We start from the raw sequence: 21370 nt of genomic DNA on the forward strand, positions 1-21370 counted from the left end.
TTGATCACTGTCACACTTTAACGCTGCAGCATACAATAGGGTTGAGTTACTAACTATATGACCAGGGTTGGTGGTGGAGAGGCTTATTATAGACACACACAGCAGGGATCGCTCAGTGTTCAGATTGCGTGAGAGTCAACACAAAGGATCGTACGGCAGGAGAGGAGAGTTTAAGGGGGAAAGAATAGACATAGGCCTATGGGAACAAGTCCGGTTTGTCACCTGTTTAGGACCGTCTTGCCCGATACCTAGTTTAGGGTTGTGTACGTAGATTTATGAACGAGGTAAACGGCAAAACGCTGCACCCACACACCAGGGTACAACGGAATGGATCACTGGTCTACCAACATATCTATCATAGTCAGAGGCTCAGATACAGGGGGTGAACCGCCTGACAGGCAGCTGGACAGACACTTAAACCCACCTTCAGGGAGTCGATGAGGTCCTCGACCAGGAAGAGTTTGCTCATCTGTTTGAGGAACCGGTTGATGTAGGTCAAACTGACGTCAACGTGCTTGTGGAAGGTCTCGGGAGGAATGCTGACATCCTTCTCCATCAGAGCCCTGAAGAGAACCAACCACAGGAGGAGTGTGACGCTGTGAACTCAAAAAAAAATCAGGCTAACCCGCTATACGTCAACTCTGACAACGGCTTTTATTTGATCATTTAATGCTAACCTGCTAAGAAGTGCTAAAATCAGCTCAGCCAACCCGAGCCGCTTTCATTTTATAACTTGTTCAAGTCACTGGATTTGAAGATTTCTCTGGTTGGCTTTTTTCCTACTCCAGCAGTTGTTTTCATATGCGTATACTGAGTGTACAAACATTATGAACACCTTCTCTTTCCATGACAGACTGACCAGGTGAATCTACTTGCCGGGTAAAATAAGTGTTCAATAAATAAACAAATAAGAAGTCATTATTCTGTGTTTGACTGGGCTGTGCTGCTCTGTACTGAAATAAGCCCCCCTCCCACTCTGCCTGGACCATACATGATGTTTCTATTAATAAATCCAGCAGGAAATGAGTTACTCAGGCAGGGGTTGTGATGACAAGCAAACATCCTGCTGGAGATAAAAAGAGCAATGGTAACAATGACAACATATAAATAGGGAATTTTGTTTTTTCTGGTCATGTGGTGAGGAAAAAAAACTCCTGGCCCTAGTTGCGACTACTCAGCTAGACGTTTTGTCAAAACAACCACTCCTACCAAGCAACCTCTTACCACTGGCTTGTTCACCGTCCGTTCTAATAGTTTTCCACGTTCATTCTAATGAATACAATACTTAGTAGCATCGCAAGTTTCCATATGGAGTGTGCCGCCTTACTTGAAGGGGTGTCCGTCGTTGGACTTCTGTACGGCCTGGACGACGGACTTGTAGATGCGGAAGGTGATGGTGACACAGAGCAGGGCGAGGAGCAGGTAGGAGATCACACTGATGACGCTGAACGCCGCCAGGGACAGGAGCGTCAGCAGGGACAGGCCGAACACCACGCCAGACTTCTTGGGGTCTCGCCAGTGCACCAAGTCCTTGACTAGAGTGGGTGAAAGAAAGGGTGTAGCAGAAAGGTGTGTGTGTGTGTTTAATGGAAGGAAAATGTGTGTTTGTATGAGTGCATGTTTTAGTGTGTGGAAAGCGGGTGAGAGGGCATTATTGTTTATGAGATTAGGGGGGGGGAGACAAGAGGGAAGAATTCAAGTTGCTTATTGCACAACACACATTTGGAACACAAGACCAGAAAATGGTGATATCCAACCGCCAACCTATAAATAAAAATGCTGTGTTTTCCCCCTCTGGCAACTACAGTCTAAGAATAACATACTGTATACAGACTGCATTAGATACTGTTACCACACCTGCCCCCACAACCCTGTATATGTTTGTGTGTGCATACAAACTGAACTGATATTCCTTATACAGTGTTGTTACGAAACCCTCTTATTGGGCTCATAAATATCCACACTCCATCCTTTGCATAAAAAGGGCGCATTTAAAGAAACCTTGTATCAAATGACTGACTCCACATGGGACTACGCCTCTTCGGGCTCCAGGCCTGGGCTGCTGTGCGTTTCAGCCAATTAAGGGGCAGAGAAAGCAGAGCAGAGAGCGCGGCACACACAACAACCCTCCCCTCACTCCACAGACGATCCATTAATGCAATTTGGTTGGCGTTTCCGTTTCACTCTTCTTCGAAGGTTTCTCTACGTTTTTTGACACCGGTGGTGGCAGGCTGGGCTGACTACCAAGAAAAGGTTCTTGGAGAAACCGTAGGGAACGGAGACGCCCACTTTTTTACCACTTCTTCCTTTCATCCCCAATTTTGTTCATTCCACACTGTGCTGGACAGAGCACTGCTTCTACCCCTGTGCATAGGCTACACAAACAGACATACAGAAGGCACACAGAGACACACACACACAAAACACACACGTTTCTGGGATGGGAGGTGCCTGGCACACTGCTCGCCCACCATTACCTAACTCTGCGAGTGTGTGTGTGAGAGAGAGAGTGACTCATGCTCCACTAAGATGTAATGTACAGCAGGGAGAGAGCTACTGTGGCTCTGCATCATCTGGTCCCACATACAGACACTGAGGAGATGTAGCATGTCCCGCGGGCAGGGCTTGTATAAAAAAAACAAGGCAGCTACGATTAGTATCAGCATATGTTATGAGCTGGTAAGCAGCTTCGTCGTGGGGCTACGCTACAGAAGGGTAATAGGAATTGATCCAGGGCTGCACATAGTTGAGGCACTCATGTACATGAGATTGAGTAGAGACAACAACAACAAAAAACAGGATCACTTAACTCTATCCTGTTACAGTAACAGGATTGTGTTGTGAAATTAGGCTACACTGCAGCTGGTTAGTTTTCCATGATTAAAATGCTCACTTACCATTTAGGCTTCAGTATTATTAAATGATATAAAGATTTCCAATTCTAGACAACTATGTGGGGTTTATTGGAGGGAGGATTGAGTGAATAGATTAGGAAACTTGGTGTATCATAGTTCTCTTTAACCCTTCCTCCAATTTAGTTTAGTTTTGCTACAACAAATGTAATAAAAATCAACTTTTTTTTTTAGGTTCACAAAAATCTAAATTTCCATTATTAAATATCAAAATATACTACAATAGAGAGTTAGGAGCAATATTGTGTATCAGTTCAAATGTGGAGCACAGCTGCATGGCACAGTGAAAAAAATTGTTTACAGACAAGTCATCCTGACAAAGCAGAGAAGCAAAGCAGCGCCCCTCTTGTAGCAGGACACAGACAGCACTCCATTGTTCCTGATGCTGCCTGACTGGCTGGTGAGCGGTGCTCAGAGAATGAGTGGGGTTTCCTCGCCCAGCACTGCAGGGGTCTGAGTCCCTCCCAGCATGCTTTGCTGGTACCCACAGGGAGGCAGCCTGGGCTGACGGCCCTCGTTAATCATCACTCCCTCCCTCCCTCCCTCTCTCTCTGCGTTATAGGCTCCAGATCTAGCAGCGAGTCCCAGTGGCAGCAGAGACGCAGTGGCCTGCTTTCTACCTCACTGTGCAGTGAGCAGCTCTTAAAGGTACAGGCACCACACCACATTGCCTGCATTCCAGTGTGTGTGCGCGCGCGCGCGTCTATTTGCGTCAATGTGTGTGACCCCATTATAACATAGCCTGGCAACAGATTTCAATGTTTTACTCCTGCAAAGCTAAACCAGCTTCTAAAGCAAGTCAAATACCATAGGTGATTATATACATTGGCATGGGTGAATAAGTCTGACTCACGTATTGACATGATCCACTCCCTCCCGACTGACAATGACTGGCTGGTCCCCGCCCTATCCCTCCCAGTCTAAACACACACACAGGATTAACACAAATCTTCCTACTACAAATGGACTGGCTGATTTGAACTAATCTTTAAAGGCCTGGCAGAAGTCAAGATTTTCTCACTAGCCCAAGAGAGAAGAGCCTTTTCTGGCCACTGTTCAAATGTGTACCCTATTTGGGAGGATGACCGATTCATATCACCGTCAGTGTGACCATTTCTTGTTGAGGCCTTTTGAGGGAGAACTGGTATGTCCACTCCGCATTATCAATGGAGCCAAGCCAACTAAAACAGGTAGTTACACCCACTAAAGTAACCTTAACTCACCTAGCCAGGCATACCCCGCCTAATAAACCACTGAGTTGAGGCAGCAACACTGCGGAAGGATGACTAAAATAGAATGGTTAGCGGCTGAGGGAAAGGACAAGGTTCAAGAGGGAAACGGGGTACTTAAAAGAGCAGATTGAGGGAAAATAAGCCCCAAAATGTAAGCTATGCTACTTGAATTTTGGTCTTTTAAGTATACAGAAACCACTAGTAAAAATAATTAAGAGTGCATTATTATTTGATATGTTAGAAGAAAATATGCACTATACCATCTATATGTATTATCCTAAAGCACTTCTTTAACAGTAGCTAACTGTAATGCTTCATTATAATTCCCTCCACGACTCCTGCATGGTGTAAACTTTCCCCTAGTTACTGGTTGCCTCAGTGATGACCTACAGTTCCATAGTGTGCCCGTGGTGTAGGTTACGCTCGCAGCACATGAACATGTTTGAGTCCATACTTCAGGCATCCTGCCTTTAACTCCTGTCTACATACCATTTTGTGTGTGCCAGGTTTGGATTTCATGTTTGCACTGAGCAGGCATAGCATAGAAAGGGGTTCCCTATTGGGGGGAGCTGATCTGCTTCAACTCTACACTGTGAATTAGAGGGCCACCCTGCCTTGGGTTAAATCAAATCACAGACGGTTACACAAAATGTACAGTTAGTTATGACCTAGTGTGTTTATAGAGTATATGTCACATCTTGTAAGCCAGTAGGTAATAATGACAGCATTGATAAGGCATGTTATATTGGCAGATGTGATATATAAACTAGATGAAGCTCAGATAAGAGCCGTATTCAAGCTTTTCACACTGAACAAAAATAGAAAACGCAACAATTTAAGATTTTTCAGAGTTACAGTTCATATAAGGAAAAAAGTCAATTTAAATCAATTCCTTAGGCTCTAATATATGGATTTCACATGACTGGGAATACAGATATGCATATGTTGGTCACAGGTAGGGGCGTGGATCAGAAAACCAGTCAGTATCTGGTGTGACCATTTCCCTCATGCAGTACGACATCTCCTTCGCAGAGCTGATTGGGCTGTTGATTGTGCCATGTGGAATCTTGTCCCACTCCTTTTCAATGGCTGTGTGAAGTTGCTGGAAATTGGCGGGAACTGGGACATGCGGTCGTAAACGTCGATCCAGAGCATACCAAACACGCTCAATGGGTGACACGTCTGGTGAGTACGCAGGCCATGGAAGAACGGACATTTTCAGCTTCCAGGAATTGTGTACAGATCATTGTGACATTGGACCTTGAATTATCATGCTGAAACATGAGGTGATGGCGGCGGATGAATGGCATGACAATGGGCCTCAGGATCTCGTCACTGTATCTCTGTGCATTTAAATTGTCATATACAATTGTGTTTATTGTCTGTAGGTTATGCCTGCCCATACTATAACCCCACCGACACCATGGGGAACTCTGTTCACAATGCTGACTTCAGCAAACCGCTCGCCCACACAACGCCATACACGTCATCTGCAATCAGCCTGGTACAGTTGAAGCCGGGCTTCATCCAAGTGAAGAGCACACTTCTCCAGCTTTCAAGTGGCCATCGAAGGTGAGCATTTGCCCACTGAAGTCGGTTATGATGCCAAACTGCAGTCAGGAGAAGTCCCTGGTGAAGACGACAAGCATGCAGATGAGCATCCCTGAGACGGTTTCTGACAGTTTGTGCAGAAATTATTTGGTCGTCCAAACAGTTTCATCAGCTGTCTGGGTGGTTGGTCTCAGACGATTCCGCAGGGGAAGAAGCTGGATGTGGAGGTCCTGGGCTGGCGTGGTTACACGTGGTCTGCGGTTGAACTCACTGCCAAATTCTCCAAAATGACATTGGAGGCAGCTTATGGTAGAGAAATTAACATTTAATTCTCTAGCAACAGCTCTGGTGGACATTCCTACAGTCAGCATGCCAATTGCACGCTCCATCAAAATGAGACATCTGTGGCATTATGTTGTGTGACAAAACAGCACATTTTAGAGTGGCCTTTTATTGTCCCCAGCACAAGGTGCACCTGTGTAATGATCCTGCTGTTTAAATCAGCTTCTTGATATGCAAAATCGCAGATGAATGGATTATCTTGGCAAATGAGAAGTACTCACTAACGGGGATGTAAACAAACTTGAGCACAACATTTTTTTTTAAATAAGCTTTTTGTGCACATGGAACACTTCTGGGATATTTTATTTCAGCTCATGAAACATGGGACCAACACTTTACATGTTGCGTTTATATTTTTGTTCAGTGTATATAACACGTATTTACTGTGTCCTTTGTGCTATTAAAATCAAGGAAGGTCACAAGAAAAATGTATTATTCTACGTGTATCATTTTCTAGAGGAAGTTGGGAGGGCTGTGCCAAGACTCAAGAGGAGGGCAAGAGGGCAATAAAACCTCTTATGACATCCAGCTAATTACTGCGGTTGGCACCCTGCCTCTGAGCCAAGTGACAATTGTCACACAAAATAAGAGGACCAATGCCCCCTAGCCTGGTCCCTTCTGTATGGGCTTTTGCCAACTCAAACTGGCATGGCAACGTTAGTCAGGGGAGTTGGACAAAGCACGAGTAAGCTGTTGTTATTTTTTGCAGTTCCTTCAACGTGTCGGGTCATGCTTTTGTAATATCCAATCCAGCTCGTCGATAATAATGACCATCATAAAAGGTCAAGTAAAGTCTGCGCCTTCAAAATGATCACGCGTCTCTGGAATGATCGTCTCCTGTCCTGTCTAAGTGCAGTGTAGTATGGAAAGTTGCACCTAAGCAGAAACCCAACACTGGTGGATCGACTGCTCCGCCTGACATCCAGGGGCATTGCAAGCAGACACTGGAACACCATGTTTGAACTCCCCACCACCCACTGTCCGACCATGATTACTACCAAGCTTTTAAGGACATGGGGGGGGGGGGGCGGTACAGGGTCAAAGCCTCAAAACAGGGAGGGGATTGTTTTAGAATACATACAGTTGACATGTTCTCTCTCACACACACACACACACACACACACACACACACACCAGTATAGTTTGCCCCTTTACTTTTGGGACAGCTACACTCTGTCTGTGAACGTGGAGACCTTCATAAGGATTGACTGTAAGAGCCAGATTTCAGTCTGGCACATACAGTACCAGTCAAAAGTTTGGACACACCTACTCATTCAAGGGTTTTTATTTTTTACAATTTTCTACATTGCAGAATAATAGTGAATACATCAAAACTATGAAATAACCTATGGAATCATGTAAGTAAAAATCATGTAACCAAAAAAGTGTTTAACAAATCAAAATACATTTTATATTTGAGATTCTTCAAAGTAGCCACCCTTTGCACACTGTTGGCATTCTCTCAACCAGTTTCACGAGGTTGTCACATGGAATGCATTTAAATTAAGGTGTGCCTTGTTAAAACTTAATTTGTGGAATTTCTTTCCTTCTTAATGCATTTGAGCCAATCAAATGCATTAAGGTAGGGGTGGTATACAGAAGATAGCCCTATTTGGTAAAAGACCAAGTCCATATTATGGCAAGAACAGCTCAAATAAGCAAAGAGAAACGACAGTCCATCATTACTTTAAGACATGAAGGTCAGTCATTACAGAAAATTTCAAGAAATTTGAGTGCAGTCACAAAAACCAAGTGCTACGATGAAACTGTCTCTTCATGAGAACCGCCACAGGAAAGGAAGACCCAGAGTTACCCCTGCTGCAGAGGATAATTTGATGAGAGTTATCAGCCTCAGAAATTGGCAATTAACTGCACCTCAGATTGCAGCCCAAATAAATGCTTCATAGAGTTCAAGTAACAGACACATCTCAACATCAAATGTTCAGAGGAGACTGCGTGAATCAGGTCTTCATGGTCGAATTGCTGCAAAGAAATCACTACTAAAGGACACCAATAAGAAGAAGAGACTTGCTTGGGCCAAGAAACATGAGCAATGGACAATAGACTGGTGAAAATCTGTCCTTTGGTACGATGAGTCCAAATATGAAATTTTTGGTTCCAACCGCTGTGTTTTTGAACGGATAATCTCTGCATGTGTGGCTCCCACCGTGAAGCATGGAGGAGGAGGAGATGTGATGGTGTGGGGATGCTTTGCTAGAATTCAAGGCAGACTTAACCAGCATGGCTACCACAGCATTCTGCAGCGATACACCATCCCATCTGGTTTGTGCTTAGTGGGACCCAAAACACACCTCCAAGCTGTCAAAGGGCTATTTGACCAAGAAGGAAAGTGATGGAGTGCTGCATCAGATGACCTGGCCTCCACAATCACCCGACTTCAACCCAATTGAAATGGTTTGGGATGAGTTGGACCGCAGAGTGAAGGAAAAGCAGCCAACAAGTGCCCAGCATATGTGGTAACGCCTTCAAGACCGTTGAAAAAGCATTCCAGGTGAAGCTCGTTGAGAGAATGCCAATAGCAAAGCTGTCATCAAGACAAAGGGTGGCTACTTTGAAGAATCTCAAATATATTTTGATTTGTTTAACACTTTTTTGGTTACTACATATGTTATTTCATAGTTTTGATGTTTACACTATTATTGTACAATGTAGAAAATAGTAAAAATAAAGAAAAACCCTTTGAATGAGTAGGTGTGTCCAAACTTTAAACTGGTACTGTAAGTAATACAGCCATGATGCTGTATCAGGAAAAATGCCAAAATCTAAATGGTGTTATCAAAATTCTCAGACACATGCATCCATGTGTTAAATAGTTAGTGTACTCACACTTTGAATAAGAGGACCAGACGATAGGAGAAAGGTGCAAGTGAGAGAGAGGAAGAGTGTGGTCATTGTGCTATGCTTGCGTGAGGTTAGCAGGCATAGAGCCCAGAGGGGAGGCATGTTACCTGACAAGTGTGTTAGTATTGCTGCCAAGACATGCTCTGCAAGGTGGTAGGCCTCGGCCACCCACACGTCGATGGCCTCTACCTCTTTGGAATACGCGCTGTCGGACGTAGGTTTGTTTTGGGGAGAAGGATGGTCGGAGGTTGTTGAGGTGAAGGAAGACTGGGATTTCTCAGAGGCCTTGATACTAGACTGAAGGTCATCCCCCTCTTCTTGGCTGCTGCCCAACTCTTTAAGGGCATTGATGGTGAGTTGTTCCTGCTCCAGATCCATGACCATGGTTGGTGTGGACTGGGAGGGAGGACACTCATCCTTGGCTGTTAGACCTTGACGGAGGTCTTCTGGATCTTCGTCCTGTCGTGACTTCAGGCACTCCCTCATGAACTCGACGAAGCTGTCCGTGGCACCAGAGACAGAGCAGTCGGGCTCAATGCTTTCTGGATCACTGGTATTGTCTGGTGAATGGTGTCCTGCTTTAGTGTCCTTCTCCGCCACAGCTTCCTGTGGTGGGAGAGTCTTGCTGTTGACCATGTGATCAGCAATGATGTCATCGTTAGGTTTCTTCTCAGTCTTGGGCTCCATGGTGTTGCCAGGCGGTTCGCTCTGGAAAGAGGAGAATGGATCTTTGGGAAACTCCCTGGGAGATGGCTGGCCACCGACTGGCTTGGGGAAGGAATCTTCATCCATTGAGGTGAGATTCTCAAAATCTGAGATCATGGTAGTTGTATTGTTTTGAGGGAGTAGTGTTCCGATATGGATCTGAGAGGTTGGATCTGAGGGAGAAGGTTCTGGTACGGTGTCAAAGTTCAGCTCTTTATTGTCAATGGTGTCATCCGTGGGTGGCAGTGCGTCTTCGTCCTCAAAAGACTGTCTGTCGTATTTACGGATTGTGTCATCCTGCATGTAGTTGGATTTTGAGAGCTCAACTGTCTGCATATAATCTTGTATAATATCAGACTTGGGGTTCTCTTGAAACTTGGATGTGGGGTGAAGTTGAGGATCCTGAGAAGTAACGTTAGCAGAGCTAGACTTCACTAAAATTTCTTGTGCGTCAGTTGACCAGTCATCATCATCATAGTCTGAAAGGTTCTCTGCGGTTTTCTCAGAAGGTTTGGCAGTGGATGGAGAAGACTTTTCATTAGACTCATTGGGGGTCGGTGATTTATCAGACTCAACTTTCTGGGCTTGTGACACCTCAGAACTAGAGCTCTTTGACACAGCAGCACTTTGCATCCCATCATTAGATAGTGTTGTCTTTTGATTATCCGTATCGCGTTCAGATTTCAAGATCTTGTGTTCAGGTGAGTATTCAGCATCAGAGTCGACAGGAGAGGAGGGAGGAGAGTAGCCCTCATATTCTAAGGGGGGAATTTTGGAGAATTCCTTTTTAGTCACATCTGGTTGTGGCTCAGGGGTTTTTGGTGCCTCTTTCACAACTTCAGAACTTTCCTCCTCCTCTTCCTCCACTTCCATCTCCATCTCCTCATCGCTGTAATTCGGCTCGTCTGTCTCAATAACATTGATGGTAGGGACCTGCATTGGCAGCTTTGCTGGAGGAGTTTCCTTTTCTTCAGTAGGGAGAGAGGGAACAGAGGGGTTGGGGACAGGTGCAGTATCACTTGACAAAGAGGGGGCAGGGAAGGAAGGGGCAAGGATGGAGACCGCATCCTCAATGACAGTGTCATCAGAGTCTCCTGAGCTGTCGACTTCGACTACCTCATCACCCCATGGGGCCTGCTTGGTCTTTGAGTCCTTCTCTTTTGAGTCAGAGGAAGGGGGAGAGTTAAAACCAGCAGGAGGGGCAGGAGAGGCAGGGAGCTCAGAGTCAAGGTCAGAGGGGCCTTGGGTGTCTGTCATGTATGCTGTAGGTAGGAAGCTCAGGTCAAATTCAGATTCGTCCTCAACGCTAGACTGCTGCGCAGGATCTTTGAACACATTTTTAAGTTTAGGCCCTTCGATGGGAGAGTCCATGAAAGCGTCAGGGACACACGCAAACGCCTCTGGAACATCAATTATAGCTTTATCTTCCCCTTTTATATCCTGGGATTTGCCATCGTTCTCTAACACAAGAGCATCTTTGTTTGAATCTACTTTGTCCTCAAAGTCAGGCACAGGGGGTAAGTGAGCTCTCATCCAGTCTGCGGTATCTTCAAAATCACTCCCTTGCCGTGCTTCTCCCAGGACCTCAAAGGGAGATTCTGGTGAATCCTGATCAGTGGAGGCTCCTTTTTTCTGGAAGGATGAGGTGGTCTCTGCCGGCACCTCTGTAGGAGACTTTTCATAGTGGCGCTCTTTGAAGTGAGGAAAGCCTCCATCGGTCTTGGGCTCTGGCTCCTTCTTTGCTGCCAGGGCCTCCAGTGCCTTTATCCTTTCAGACACGGGGGATGTCACAATTGGCGAATCTGGCTTTCCATCAGACGGGCCTGATGATGCTTCGCTCCCATAGTTAGCGGGCGAAAACGAGCCGGACTGAGAAGGCCCGGCGAAGCGAAGGGAGGTGGTCACGGCTTCTGAGGAGGGCTTGTCAGAGCCCAGCACCACTCTTTTGTCTGCATCGGCCATGCACAGAGGTAAGGAGGGGAAGGAGGAGAAAGGAGGGAGGGAATAAAAATCACAGACACACTCAAACTCCCATGCACTTCCAGTTATATTCGGCGGAGGCCATTTTGTTGCAGCCCAAGCAGTCATGCATTGCATGGCACTGTATAACTGCAGCAATGGATGAGGGTGTGTCAGTCTGCATGCTGACTTAACATCTGAAGTTGTTGCCATTGAAGAGCATTTTCAATGAGGCAACGTTCGAAATGACTTGCATGGTCGAAATGAAGCAGCTCCAAACAAAATAACAAAATTGCATATATAAACAATACTGTTATACAACTGTGTGCCCTGTGGTTGTATATTCATATATCTAAATGCATATTCATATATTTACAGCTGCATAGAATATGGCTGGGGTTTTGTTAATCAGGTACTCTGTCTGACATGTTCTACAAAATACATGGCACTTTATTACTGAAAAAAACATGGGAAATCACAAACCGCTCTGTTTATCTGGCAGCCCTATCAACTCACCACCCAAAGTTATCACATCTGAATTTACAAGATTGGTTAATACACAAAATCTTCCCTCATCATTCCTTCCGCTATCTGGGTTATATCAATGATCTCATGAGAACCACTGAGCACTAACTCACATCGCCAGAAGACTAACATAAAAGACCACAGGGATGATACCATAGAACTGAATGTGACACAACGGGGACGAGACATAAAACGTGCCTGGAAGACAAGTCCGGAAGCAAAGGTCACATAGGATAAACACTCCTTGTTTGAACTCTCAAGGCAATGTATGGGCCAGAGACTAGGGTCAAGTGACTGCAGCCTGGTATAAAAGAGTTAAATGATAATACACTATTTCCATAATGGTCTAATTAACACATAGTGGGCTCCATAATTATTGGCACCATTGATAAATTTGAGCAAAAAAAAGAAAGTATAAAATAATACCAATACTGAGCTATATTGTCTGCTCCCTAAAGAATTAGGAAATTATATTATACTAATAAAGTTGCCCAGAGGAAGAGATTTTGTAAGGGCAATTCCGCCACTTTTCAACCTCATATTCATGATCTCCGGCACAATACCAGTGTCTAGATATGTGAAAATGGCACAATTCTATGATCTGTGGTCAAAAAGATAAGAACGGCCCTAAAATAATGCTTCTCCGTGACATCACACGGTAGGATTAAAAGTAAGAAAAATTGGGCTTTTCAAAACCCTTCAATGAGTTTCTAGCCGGAGGAACGGTATTTTCTTGTGCACCACGTCACCGCAAATTTCATTGTATTTGAAAAATCACTGGTTTTAAAACGTTTCAGCTTTTGATGAGGTCATTGGGTTCTTTTTCGACAAAACAGAAATGCGCCGTTTTCACATATGTACAAACTGGTATTGTGCTGAGATAATGAAAATTAGGTTGAAAAGTGGTGGAGTTGCCCTTTAACAAGAAAAAAAATATCTAAAAAAGACAGGTCAAAATGATTGTTGCCAATGTGCCCTCTAAACTGTGCGCAGGAGCGCAATAGCCCGGGACTGCCTCGCAGAACAATTACAGCCCATAGAGAGGGGTACGAGATTGAACTTCACTCAACTTTCTAGAGTGGTCCCTATTAGTTAATACTATAAACGTTTCTCTTTAGTGTGGCAATTGGGATCGAATCAACGCAAGATACCGAAACAAAAATGAACTATGCAAGAGATTTTGTTGTAGGCAGAACACATCTGAGTAGGATTCGATTGCGCACCACTCAGCCCGCACTCTCCACAGAACGTGTGGCATAACCAATCAGAGCTGCAGTAGACCTATTGCAAATTAACCATTGCCATATATGGATCTGTGCCATTTACTTTGAACTGTAATGTTGTTTTTACACCTGTGGTCCTGAGTTTGAGATCAAAGCAAGAGATGCCTGTAGCCACATGCACATTTTGTTCAGTTATTATCCCAGTTATAGATCATTTGTAGTCAGCAATGGGGGTGACTGCTACCTACAAGAGCACAAAATGTGTACATTTCTAGGAAAAGCGAGTCAGGCAAAGAGATGTTTTTTTGTTTAAAGGGGCAGTGTTGTATTTTGAGACAGGCTTGAATAAGCTAAGTAGCTAATTGGCAGGGGGTAGCATAATTTGTCTGATTCACTGTAATAATGGTATGGGAATAATAAATGTATTTTATTTTGTAAAGTTGTATCTTTCATCAAACAAAAACATTTTCAGTCGCCTCCTTGTCTGAAGGACAAGGAGATAAACAGGTTAATGTCAAGCCCTGCAAGTGTTTTTCAAAAGTCTAATGGAATGTAGGCCTACATTGAACACCACACATTGGCTGCTACTGTAGGCTGAATGATACAACAGCTATTTCCATGTTAAAATGTTATGGGATGGATTTTCTCCATTGTTTTGATTGTAAGCCACTCTGTTAGACCTACATTATGATCAAAATAGCCACAGTAGCCTACATGGCCACTGTTAAAACTGTAACTTAAAGCAGGTACACCCTCAGTTTTCACAGCAAACGTGCGCTGCAAGTTGTACAGAATTTTCACAACGTTAAAGTTTGCTCAGTGTCAAAAACATTTAGAGGGAACATTGATTGGCACCCCAGTTTTCAATACTAGCACCCTCCTCTTGTGAGGATAACAAGCCTTTTTCTAAAATGTTTTAGGAAATTGGAGGACACGTTGGTTAGGATCTTAGACCATTCCTCCATACAGAATCTTTCCAGATCCTTAATAACCAGAGTTAAGAGCGGAGCAGTGGTCTCAGGCACGGCATCTCAGTGCAAGACGTGTCACTACAGTCTCTGGTTCGATTCCAGGCTTTATCACATCTGGCCGTGATTGGGAGTCCCATAGGGCGGCACACAATTGGCCCAGGTTCGTCCGGCATTGTAAATAAGAATTTGTTCTTAACTGACTTGCCTAGGTAAATAAAAAAATGCTTTATTTTCGTCTGCGCTTATGGACTGCCTACTTCATTTCAAGCTACATGTACTCAAATGGGGTTCAAGTCCGGATACTGAGATTGCCCTTGCAAAATATTGATTTTGTGTTTAATTTGCCATTTCTTTGTGGATTTTGATTAGTGCTTGGGGTTATTGTCTTGCTGGAAGAGTCACTTGCATCCAAGAGTCAGCCTCCTTGCAGAGACAACCAGGATTTTGGCTAAAAATAGTTAATGATGCCATTGACCTTAACAAGGGCTCCAGGACCAGTGGAAATAAAATATCCCATAACATAAAAAGACCCACCACCATATTTTAGTATAGGTATGTGGTACTATTCTGCATTTGCTTCCGTTTTTCAAACACACCACTGGTGTGGGTGGCCAAAGAGCACTATTTTCATGTCATCTGATCATAGAACTGGTTTCAATCCAAGTGCCAATGACATTTATCAAAATCAAGGCGGTGCTGTGGTTTGAATTGAAGAGGGCAGTCCATAAGCGCAGACAAAAGGTTATCAAGGATCTGGAGAGGTTCTGTATGAAGGAATGTTCTAAGATCCCTCCCAATGTGTTCACCAATTTCATGAAACATTTTAGAAAAAGGCTCAGTGTCGTTATCCTCGGAAGGGTAGGGTGCTGGCAGGGTGATGGCGTATTGAAAACAGGGTTGCCAATCATTTTGACCCATATCTTTTTTAGATTAATTTTTATTACCTGTTAAACATACAGTATCAGTCAAAAGGTTTGGACACACCTAGTCATTCAAGGGTTTTTCTTTATTTTTACTATTTTCTACATTGTACAATAATAGTGAAGATATCAAAACTATGAAATCACATATGGAATCATGTAGTAACCAAAAAAGTGTTAAACAAATCAAAATATATGTTATAATTGAGATTCTTCAAAGTAGCCACCCTTTGCCTTGATGACAGCTTTGTACACTCTTGGCATTCTCTCAACCAGCTTCACGAGGTAGTCACCTGGAATGCATTTCAATACACAGGTGTGCCTTGTTAAAAGCTAATTTGTGGAATTTCTTTCCTTCTTAATGCGTTTGAGCCAATCAGTTGTGTTGTGACAAGGTATGGGTGGTATACAGAAGATGGTCTTTTACCGAATAGGTTCCAACCGCCATGTCTTTGTGTGATGCAGAGTAGGTGAACGGATGATCTATGCATGTGTGGTTCCCACTGTAAAGCATGGAGGAGGTGTGATAGTGCTTTGCTGGAGACACTGTCTGTGATTTATTTATTTTTAGCATGGGTTCCCAGATCCTCAAAAGGTTCTACAGCTGCACCATCGAGAGCATCCTGACCGGTTGCATCACCACCTGGTATGGCAATTGCTTAGTATCTGACCGTAGGGTGCTCCAGAGGGTAGTGCGTACGGCTCAATACATCACTGGGGCAAAGCTTCCTGCCATCCAGGACCTATATACCAGGTGGTGTCAGAGGAAGGCCCCAAAAAATGGTCAAAGACTCCAGTCACCCAAGCCATAGACTGTTCTCTCTGCTACCGCACGGCAAGCAGTACTGGAGCGCTAAGTCTAGGTCCAAAAGGCTCCTTAACAGCTTCTACCCCCAAGCTATAAAGACAGCTGAACAATTAATCAAGTGGCCACCAGGACTATTTATATTGACCCCCCCGCAATTTGTTTTTACACTGCTGCTACTCGCTGTTTATCATCCATGCAGTCCCTTTACCCCTACCTACATGTACAAATTACCTTGACTAGCCTGTACCCCCCGCACATTTACTCGGAACCGGTGCCCCCTGTATATAGCCTCGTTATTGTTATGTAATTCTACTGTGTTGCTTTTTATTTAGTAAATGTTTTCTTAACTCTACTACACTGTTGGTTAAGGCTTTGTAAGTAAGCATTTCACGGTAAGGTTGTAGTAGAGTTAAGAGTTGTATTCGGTGACAATTTTTTTTTAATTTAAATTCAAGGCACACTTAACCAGCATTGCTACCACAGCATTCTGCAGCGACACGCCATCCCATCTGGTTTGCACTTAGCGGTACTATCATTTATTTTTCAACAGGACAATAACCGAACACACACCTCCAGGCTGTGTAAGGGCTATTTGACCAAGAAGGAGAGTGATGGAGTGCCGCATCAGATGACTTGGCCTCCACAATCCCCCGACCTCAACCCAATTGAGATGGTTTGGGAAGAGTTGGACCGCAGAGCAAAGGAAAAGCAGCCAACAAGTGTTCAGCGTATGTGAGAACTCCTTCAAGACTGTTGGAAAAGCATTCCAGGTGAAGCTGGTTGAGAGAATGCCAAGAGTGTGCAAAGCTGTCATCAAGGCAAAGGCTGGCTACTTTGAAGAATCTCAAATATAAAATATATTTTGATTTGTTTAACACTTTTTTGGTTACTAAATGATTCCATGTGTGTTATTTCATAGTTTTGATGTCTTCACTATTATTGTACAATGTAGAAAATAGTAAAAATAAAGGAAAACCCTTGAATGAGTGTCCAAACTTTTGACCGGTACTGTATTTTTCCCTGAGCAATTGTATTAGTAAAAAATTATATTTCCCAATTGTTTTTAGCATACACTATAGCTCAGTATTTGTATTTTTTATTTTTTCTAATCTTTATCAAGGGTGCTAATAATTATGGACCCACTGTACATCCCTTACCCAGGAGCTGTGGCTCCCATTTGAACACAACCTCTTCAGGCCTACATACCAAGAGGAATCCACTTCCTGATGTCTTTAATACCGCAGATGTATGTAAGTAATGTTATGCAGAGCTCATTATAATAATCATGTTTTTGCATCATATCTCAATCTTGTAAATTAGGTAGGATATTAATCAAGCAGTTTAACGCAGATCCAATATCTTTAATGTACTTGAATGACTCCTCCCTGGAATGTATACAGTGCACTACCTTGGAGCAAAAAAAATATAACGAATAGAAAGCGGAGGGAATGTAACACGTAATTGATTTACAGGACTCGTCTCATCTGCAGAGGAGGGCCTATGGGCTAATTTTTATGGCTGTAACTTGCACTCTACTGGCCTCTGCCTACCCTCCTATCTGTTAATCAACAGGGAGATGTAACTGAACCCCAAAGGCTACGTTTACACAGGCAGGCTAATTCTGGTCATTATTTTTCCCCACACGAATTGGTCTTTTGACCAATCAGATCAGCTCTGAAAAGATCTGATGTGAAAATATCTGATGCGATTGGTCAAAAGACCAATTAGTAGAACAAAGATCAGAATTCGTCTGCCTGTAAAACGCAGCCAGATTTTCTAAACACCCAGCTAACACAACACAGAGAAAAAGCTGGACAATGCCCCTGATGTGGGGAGGCTTCCTAAATAATGAATTTCCCCCCCCCTGCGCTGCTGTCTGTCAATCACGTCACTAAGCGAGCTAACCCGACGCCATTTCCTCGTGCCAGAGCAGAGGTGACATTAGAAATGGACTAGAACAAGGATCCCCCCTCCAATGACAGAGTGCCACAGGTATCCTGGGGCAGGGTGGCATACATACATTGTCCGCAATAATCACATGATCCCTTTATAAGTCCCATGGTCCCCACTATCAATTTCAACAGAGCGACAAGCGAACATGGAGAATTGGCAGCTATAAAAACCAGACTGGACATTAATACGAATTAGTCAAAAAGGTATGAAAGACTAACAAATCAATGGCGTTTTCATTTCATATTAAAACGTTAACGTACATTTCATAAACTAGCCTACTCAATAACTTACATCAACGAGTTATCTGCAGTATTTTGTTGGTGTAAGTTGGTGCTCTGTATGAGCATTGTGACTTGTCAGCGTGACCCTGCAGCAACCTAATACACAAAGTACTGAGGACATGTTGTTCATCGGTCCACACCTCACTGGTGAACTTTGTCTTGGTCTGGACCCCTGCCTTCCCCTCCCATTGAGGGCCATTTTGCATTGTTCAAACTCGGCCACATACACAAAATGGACTTTCTATCTAGCAGAAAGCAACGTAGTATTTTGTAATCACTAATAACACGACCCAAAACACTTCATAAGAAACACTGTCAAAGGGGAGTTTTATCTATTGTCACCCACTTGAACTGTTTTGTAATACTCATTCATCCTCAAATGAGGGCATCACTGAACTTCCACGCCTCACTCCTCTTACGCAATCTACTCCCCATAGTCATTGGAGTTGAGTGAGAGTGTTAAAGTGTGTGGGCTTCAAAAAGGGACACTTTCATTACTAATCCCCATTTTAATGGACTGTTGAGCAGAGGCAGAACAGAAGAGGCAAAGCGAGAGGTTTTATTCTGCCCAAAATCTGTCCATGAAATTAAGGCCACGAAGTGAGGAATTTTTGTTAGGGGGTCAATGACGGTGTCGAATTTGGTCAACAAACCGTTTTAGTTGTAATTTGCTACGCAAGGCTTATTTGATTGAATAGATGTTTCATAATGTTAGGTTGTTACGAATGCACTGATATGTGAATGGCATTTCGGCAACTTTGAAAATAACAACTATATTGCCATTGTGCCTGTTGTCAGAGATATCCACGATTGAGTCCTCACTATCTATAACCCGTTTTAGCATGGAAATTGCCATTGAGGGCTTCCACCATTTTAAAGTAGTCAACTGGATGGGGATTCCTATGCGTTGGTTAGCAATAGGCCAATGAAAATTAAATTAACTGCTTTAAAATGGAGATTAGAGTTGGACCGGGACACAAGATGTCCCAAGCAACTGCTCCAATAATCACGATTGACTACTTTAAAATGGAGATGCTGTCAAAGATGAGTCCCATCTCTTATGGCCTGTTGTTCACACGCTTATCTGCCCTCTCATTGGCTAGAATGATCCAACCTGATATCGTCTCCTCCCGCCTGCCTTCCAGTTTTGAGGACATGCATTTCCATCATTAGAGCGGTCACTTGACTATTTGTCAATATAATAGACAATCATTGGCATAGGCCAACCAACATCTCATAATATGCCTAGCAAGGCAACTTAAAAAGGATGTGCTTCTTCACGATGAGAAAGTCTCAATCACCTCAATCATTTTGACACTATGGGAAGGAGTCAAACTGTTTACTTGATAAGACAGTCTTCCAGTAATTCCATTAAGGATTCCATCTTAGCTAGGATGCATGTTTGCCTCTAGTCAAGCAAAAGCTAGATATCTTTATAAGGACCAGAACTGCATGTTACATATGCACTTCAAGGCAAGAGGATATTGCGCCTCTAAGTCACATTCCAATTGTGCCTCATATCCCGTGGTGGTAGACCTACAATCTGTTATTGTTAAGCATTTGCAAAAAAAGTCTGAATCCAGCCAAATATCTTTGCTGCAGAGGAGTCACAGAATGATAAGAGATCAAATTCCATTGGGTACAGCCCTGTCATATCCAATTAGTGATGGAGGGAATAGGTCCCAAGGCCCATCTCCCTCTCACTGTGTGATTAGCTCACTGTTTGACTGTGTGAATATCCTAGCACTACATAGGATAGATTTTCAGTTTCTGCCCGTCTAGTCGGGGGTTTAATAATCTCTATACTATCCATTCTTTAGGTTACTTCCTAGGTCTACAAACACACTGTATTATTATAAATTCTACAAAATTGTGTTGTAGAAAATAAACCCCAAAAAGCCAAATCAAGAGAGAAAAATCAAAAGAACAAAATCTAAACAATGAAACCATAAAAGAAAACCTACTTTTTGGCTCCAGCAGAGGTCACATGCAAAAAGCCTAAGAAGCCATAAGCAGAGATGGTGGGACAGCGGGCAGCCAGGGTCCAGGGCTCAGACCCTGGCCTGGAGAAGGCATAGAGCAGAGGTGGTGGGGCAGCGAGCAGCCAGGGTCCAGGACTCAGACCCCGGCCTGGAGAAGGCATAGAGCAGTGAGTTTAGTGGATATCTTCACAGTGCCTCTCATCCTCCAGTGCCGGTGATGGTACTGGGGCGGGATGGATGGATGGGGAGGGGGGCTTCTAGAGATTGGGCCTAAGGCCTGGAGGGAAGGGGCCATTATCCAAGGACATCTAGGGTCCCCTGGGACAACCAACCTGATCCATTTTTAGAGTTTTAGCTCCTCCCGCACACAAAGTGATCTTGAACTTCTCTCTGCTTTCTTAAAATAAGTGGCAATCTTGGGATTATCTTGGACCTACAGTGCCGTTGACCTAAATAATGTGACAGAGCAGGCAGTAAAGACTGGAAATGGATCAGCTTGCTGTTATACTGTGGGGAGTGGAGACGTTTTTTTCCCCCACATCTTTGATTTCTAGGTCTTGTCAGTTTTCTGATGGGGTAAAAACATAGAGCCGGGTGCTTTTGGAGGAGAGTACGAGAGCTTGGGGGTAATGACTAAACTAATTTGAAACATGCTCTGCTCTTCTTCATTGTATTGCTTGTTTGAGTATATAACGCTACTCTAGGTCACCCTTTTCAAGTGTTTGGAATTTCGATTGGAATAAATTGGCATCAATCTATTCCATTGGCAACGGCTCTAGTCCAATGGGGAATGTCAATGCATTCCATTGGGAATCAACGTACTGTAGCACTACAACATCAATAGATGGCTTACTCATTTACTGTACATAGCAATTAGACCTGTGGATGAATCACCATCACGTATCCGGCTGTGTCTAGCCTATATACTGTATACAATATGCTACCTAGGTTGGGTACATTACATGTATGCCTGAAGAGATTTTTCCTCTGGCAACAGAGATTAAACTGTTTTTGAGTCTGAACTCAAACTACCCTTGACATGCACCATTGGTGTCAGTCAGGGGCTATGGGGTTAGCCATTTCGCTGCTATTAATTGAGTATTTCTTGCCTCCAGTTTGGGGGGGGTTAAAAATTCCAACTGTC

At 43.7% G+C, this 21370-nt stretch overlaps 1 protein-coding gene across 4 annotated transcripts in view; it reads right to left on the reverse strand.

The window, feature by feature from the left end:
* The window catches only part of rtn3 (reticulon 3), a 33068-nt gene that overhangs the window by 4903 nt on the left and 6795 nt on the right, over positions 1 to 21370 (reverse strand). For 3 of the 4 annotated variants that reach the window (XM_045701317.2, XM_045701315.2, XM_045701316.1), the window contains 2 exons: positions 1328 to 1535; positions 425 to 563 (listed from right to left, as the gene is read on the reverse strand). In XM_045701317.2, the coding sequence (XP_045557273.1) occupies positions 425 to 563; positions 1328 to 1535 (347 nt within the window). Of the gene's footprint in view, positions 1 to 424; positions 564 to 1327; positions 1536 to 9006; positions 12185 to 21370 lie in introns of those variants that run through there. The other variant, XM_082965080.1, reaches the window with a different exon arrangement.

This window comes from Salmo salar, chromosome 18 (assembly GCF_965601325.2).
Source record: "Salmo salar chromosome 18, fSalSal1, whole genome shotgun sequence".
Taxonomy (NCBI): Eukaryota; Metazoa; Chordata; class Actinopteri; order Salmoniformes; family Salmonidae; genus Salmo; species Salmo salar.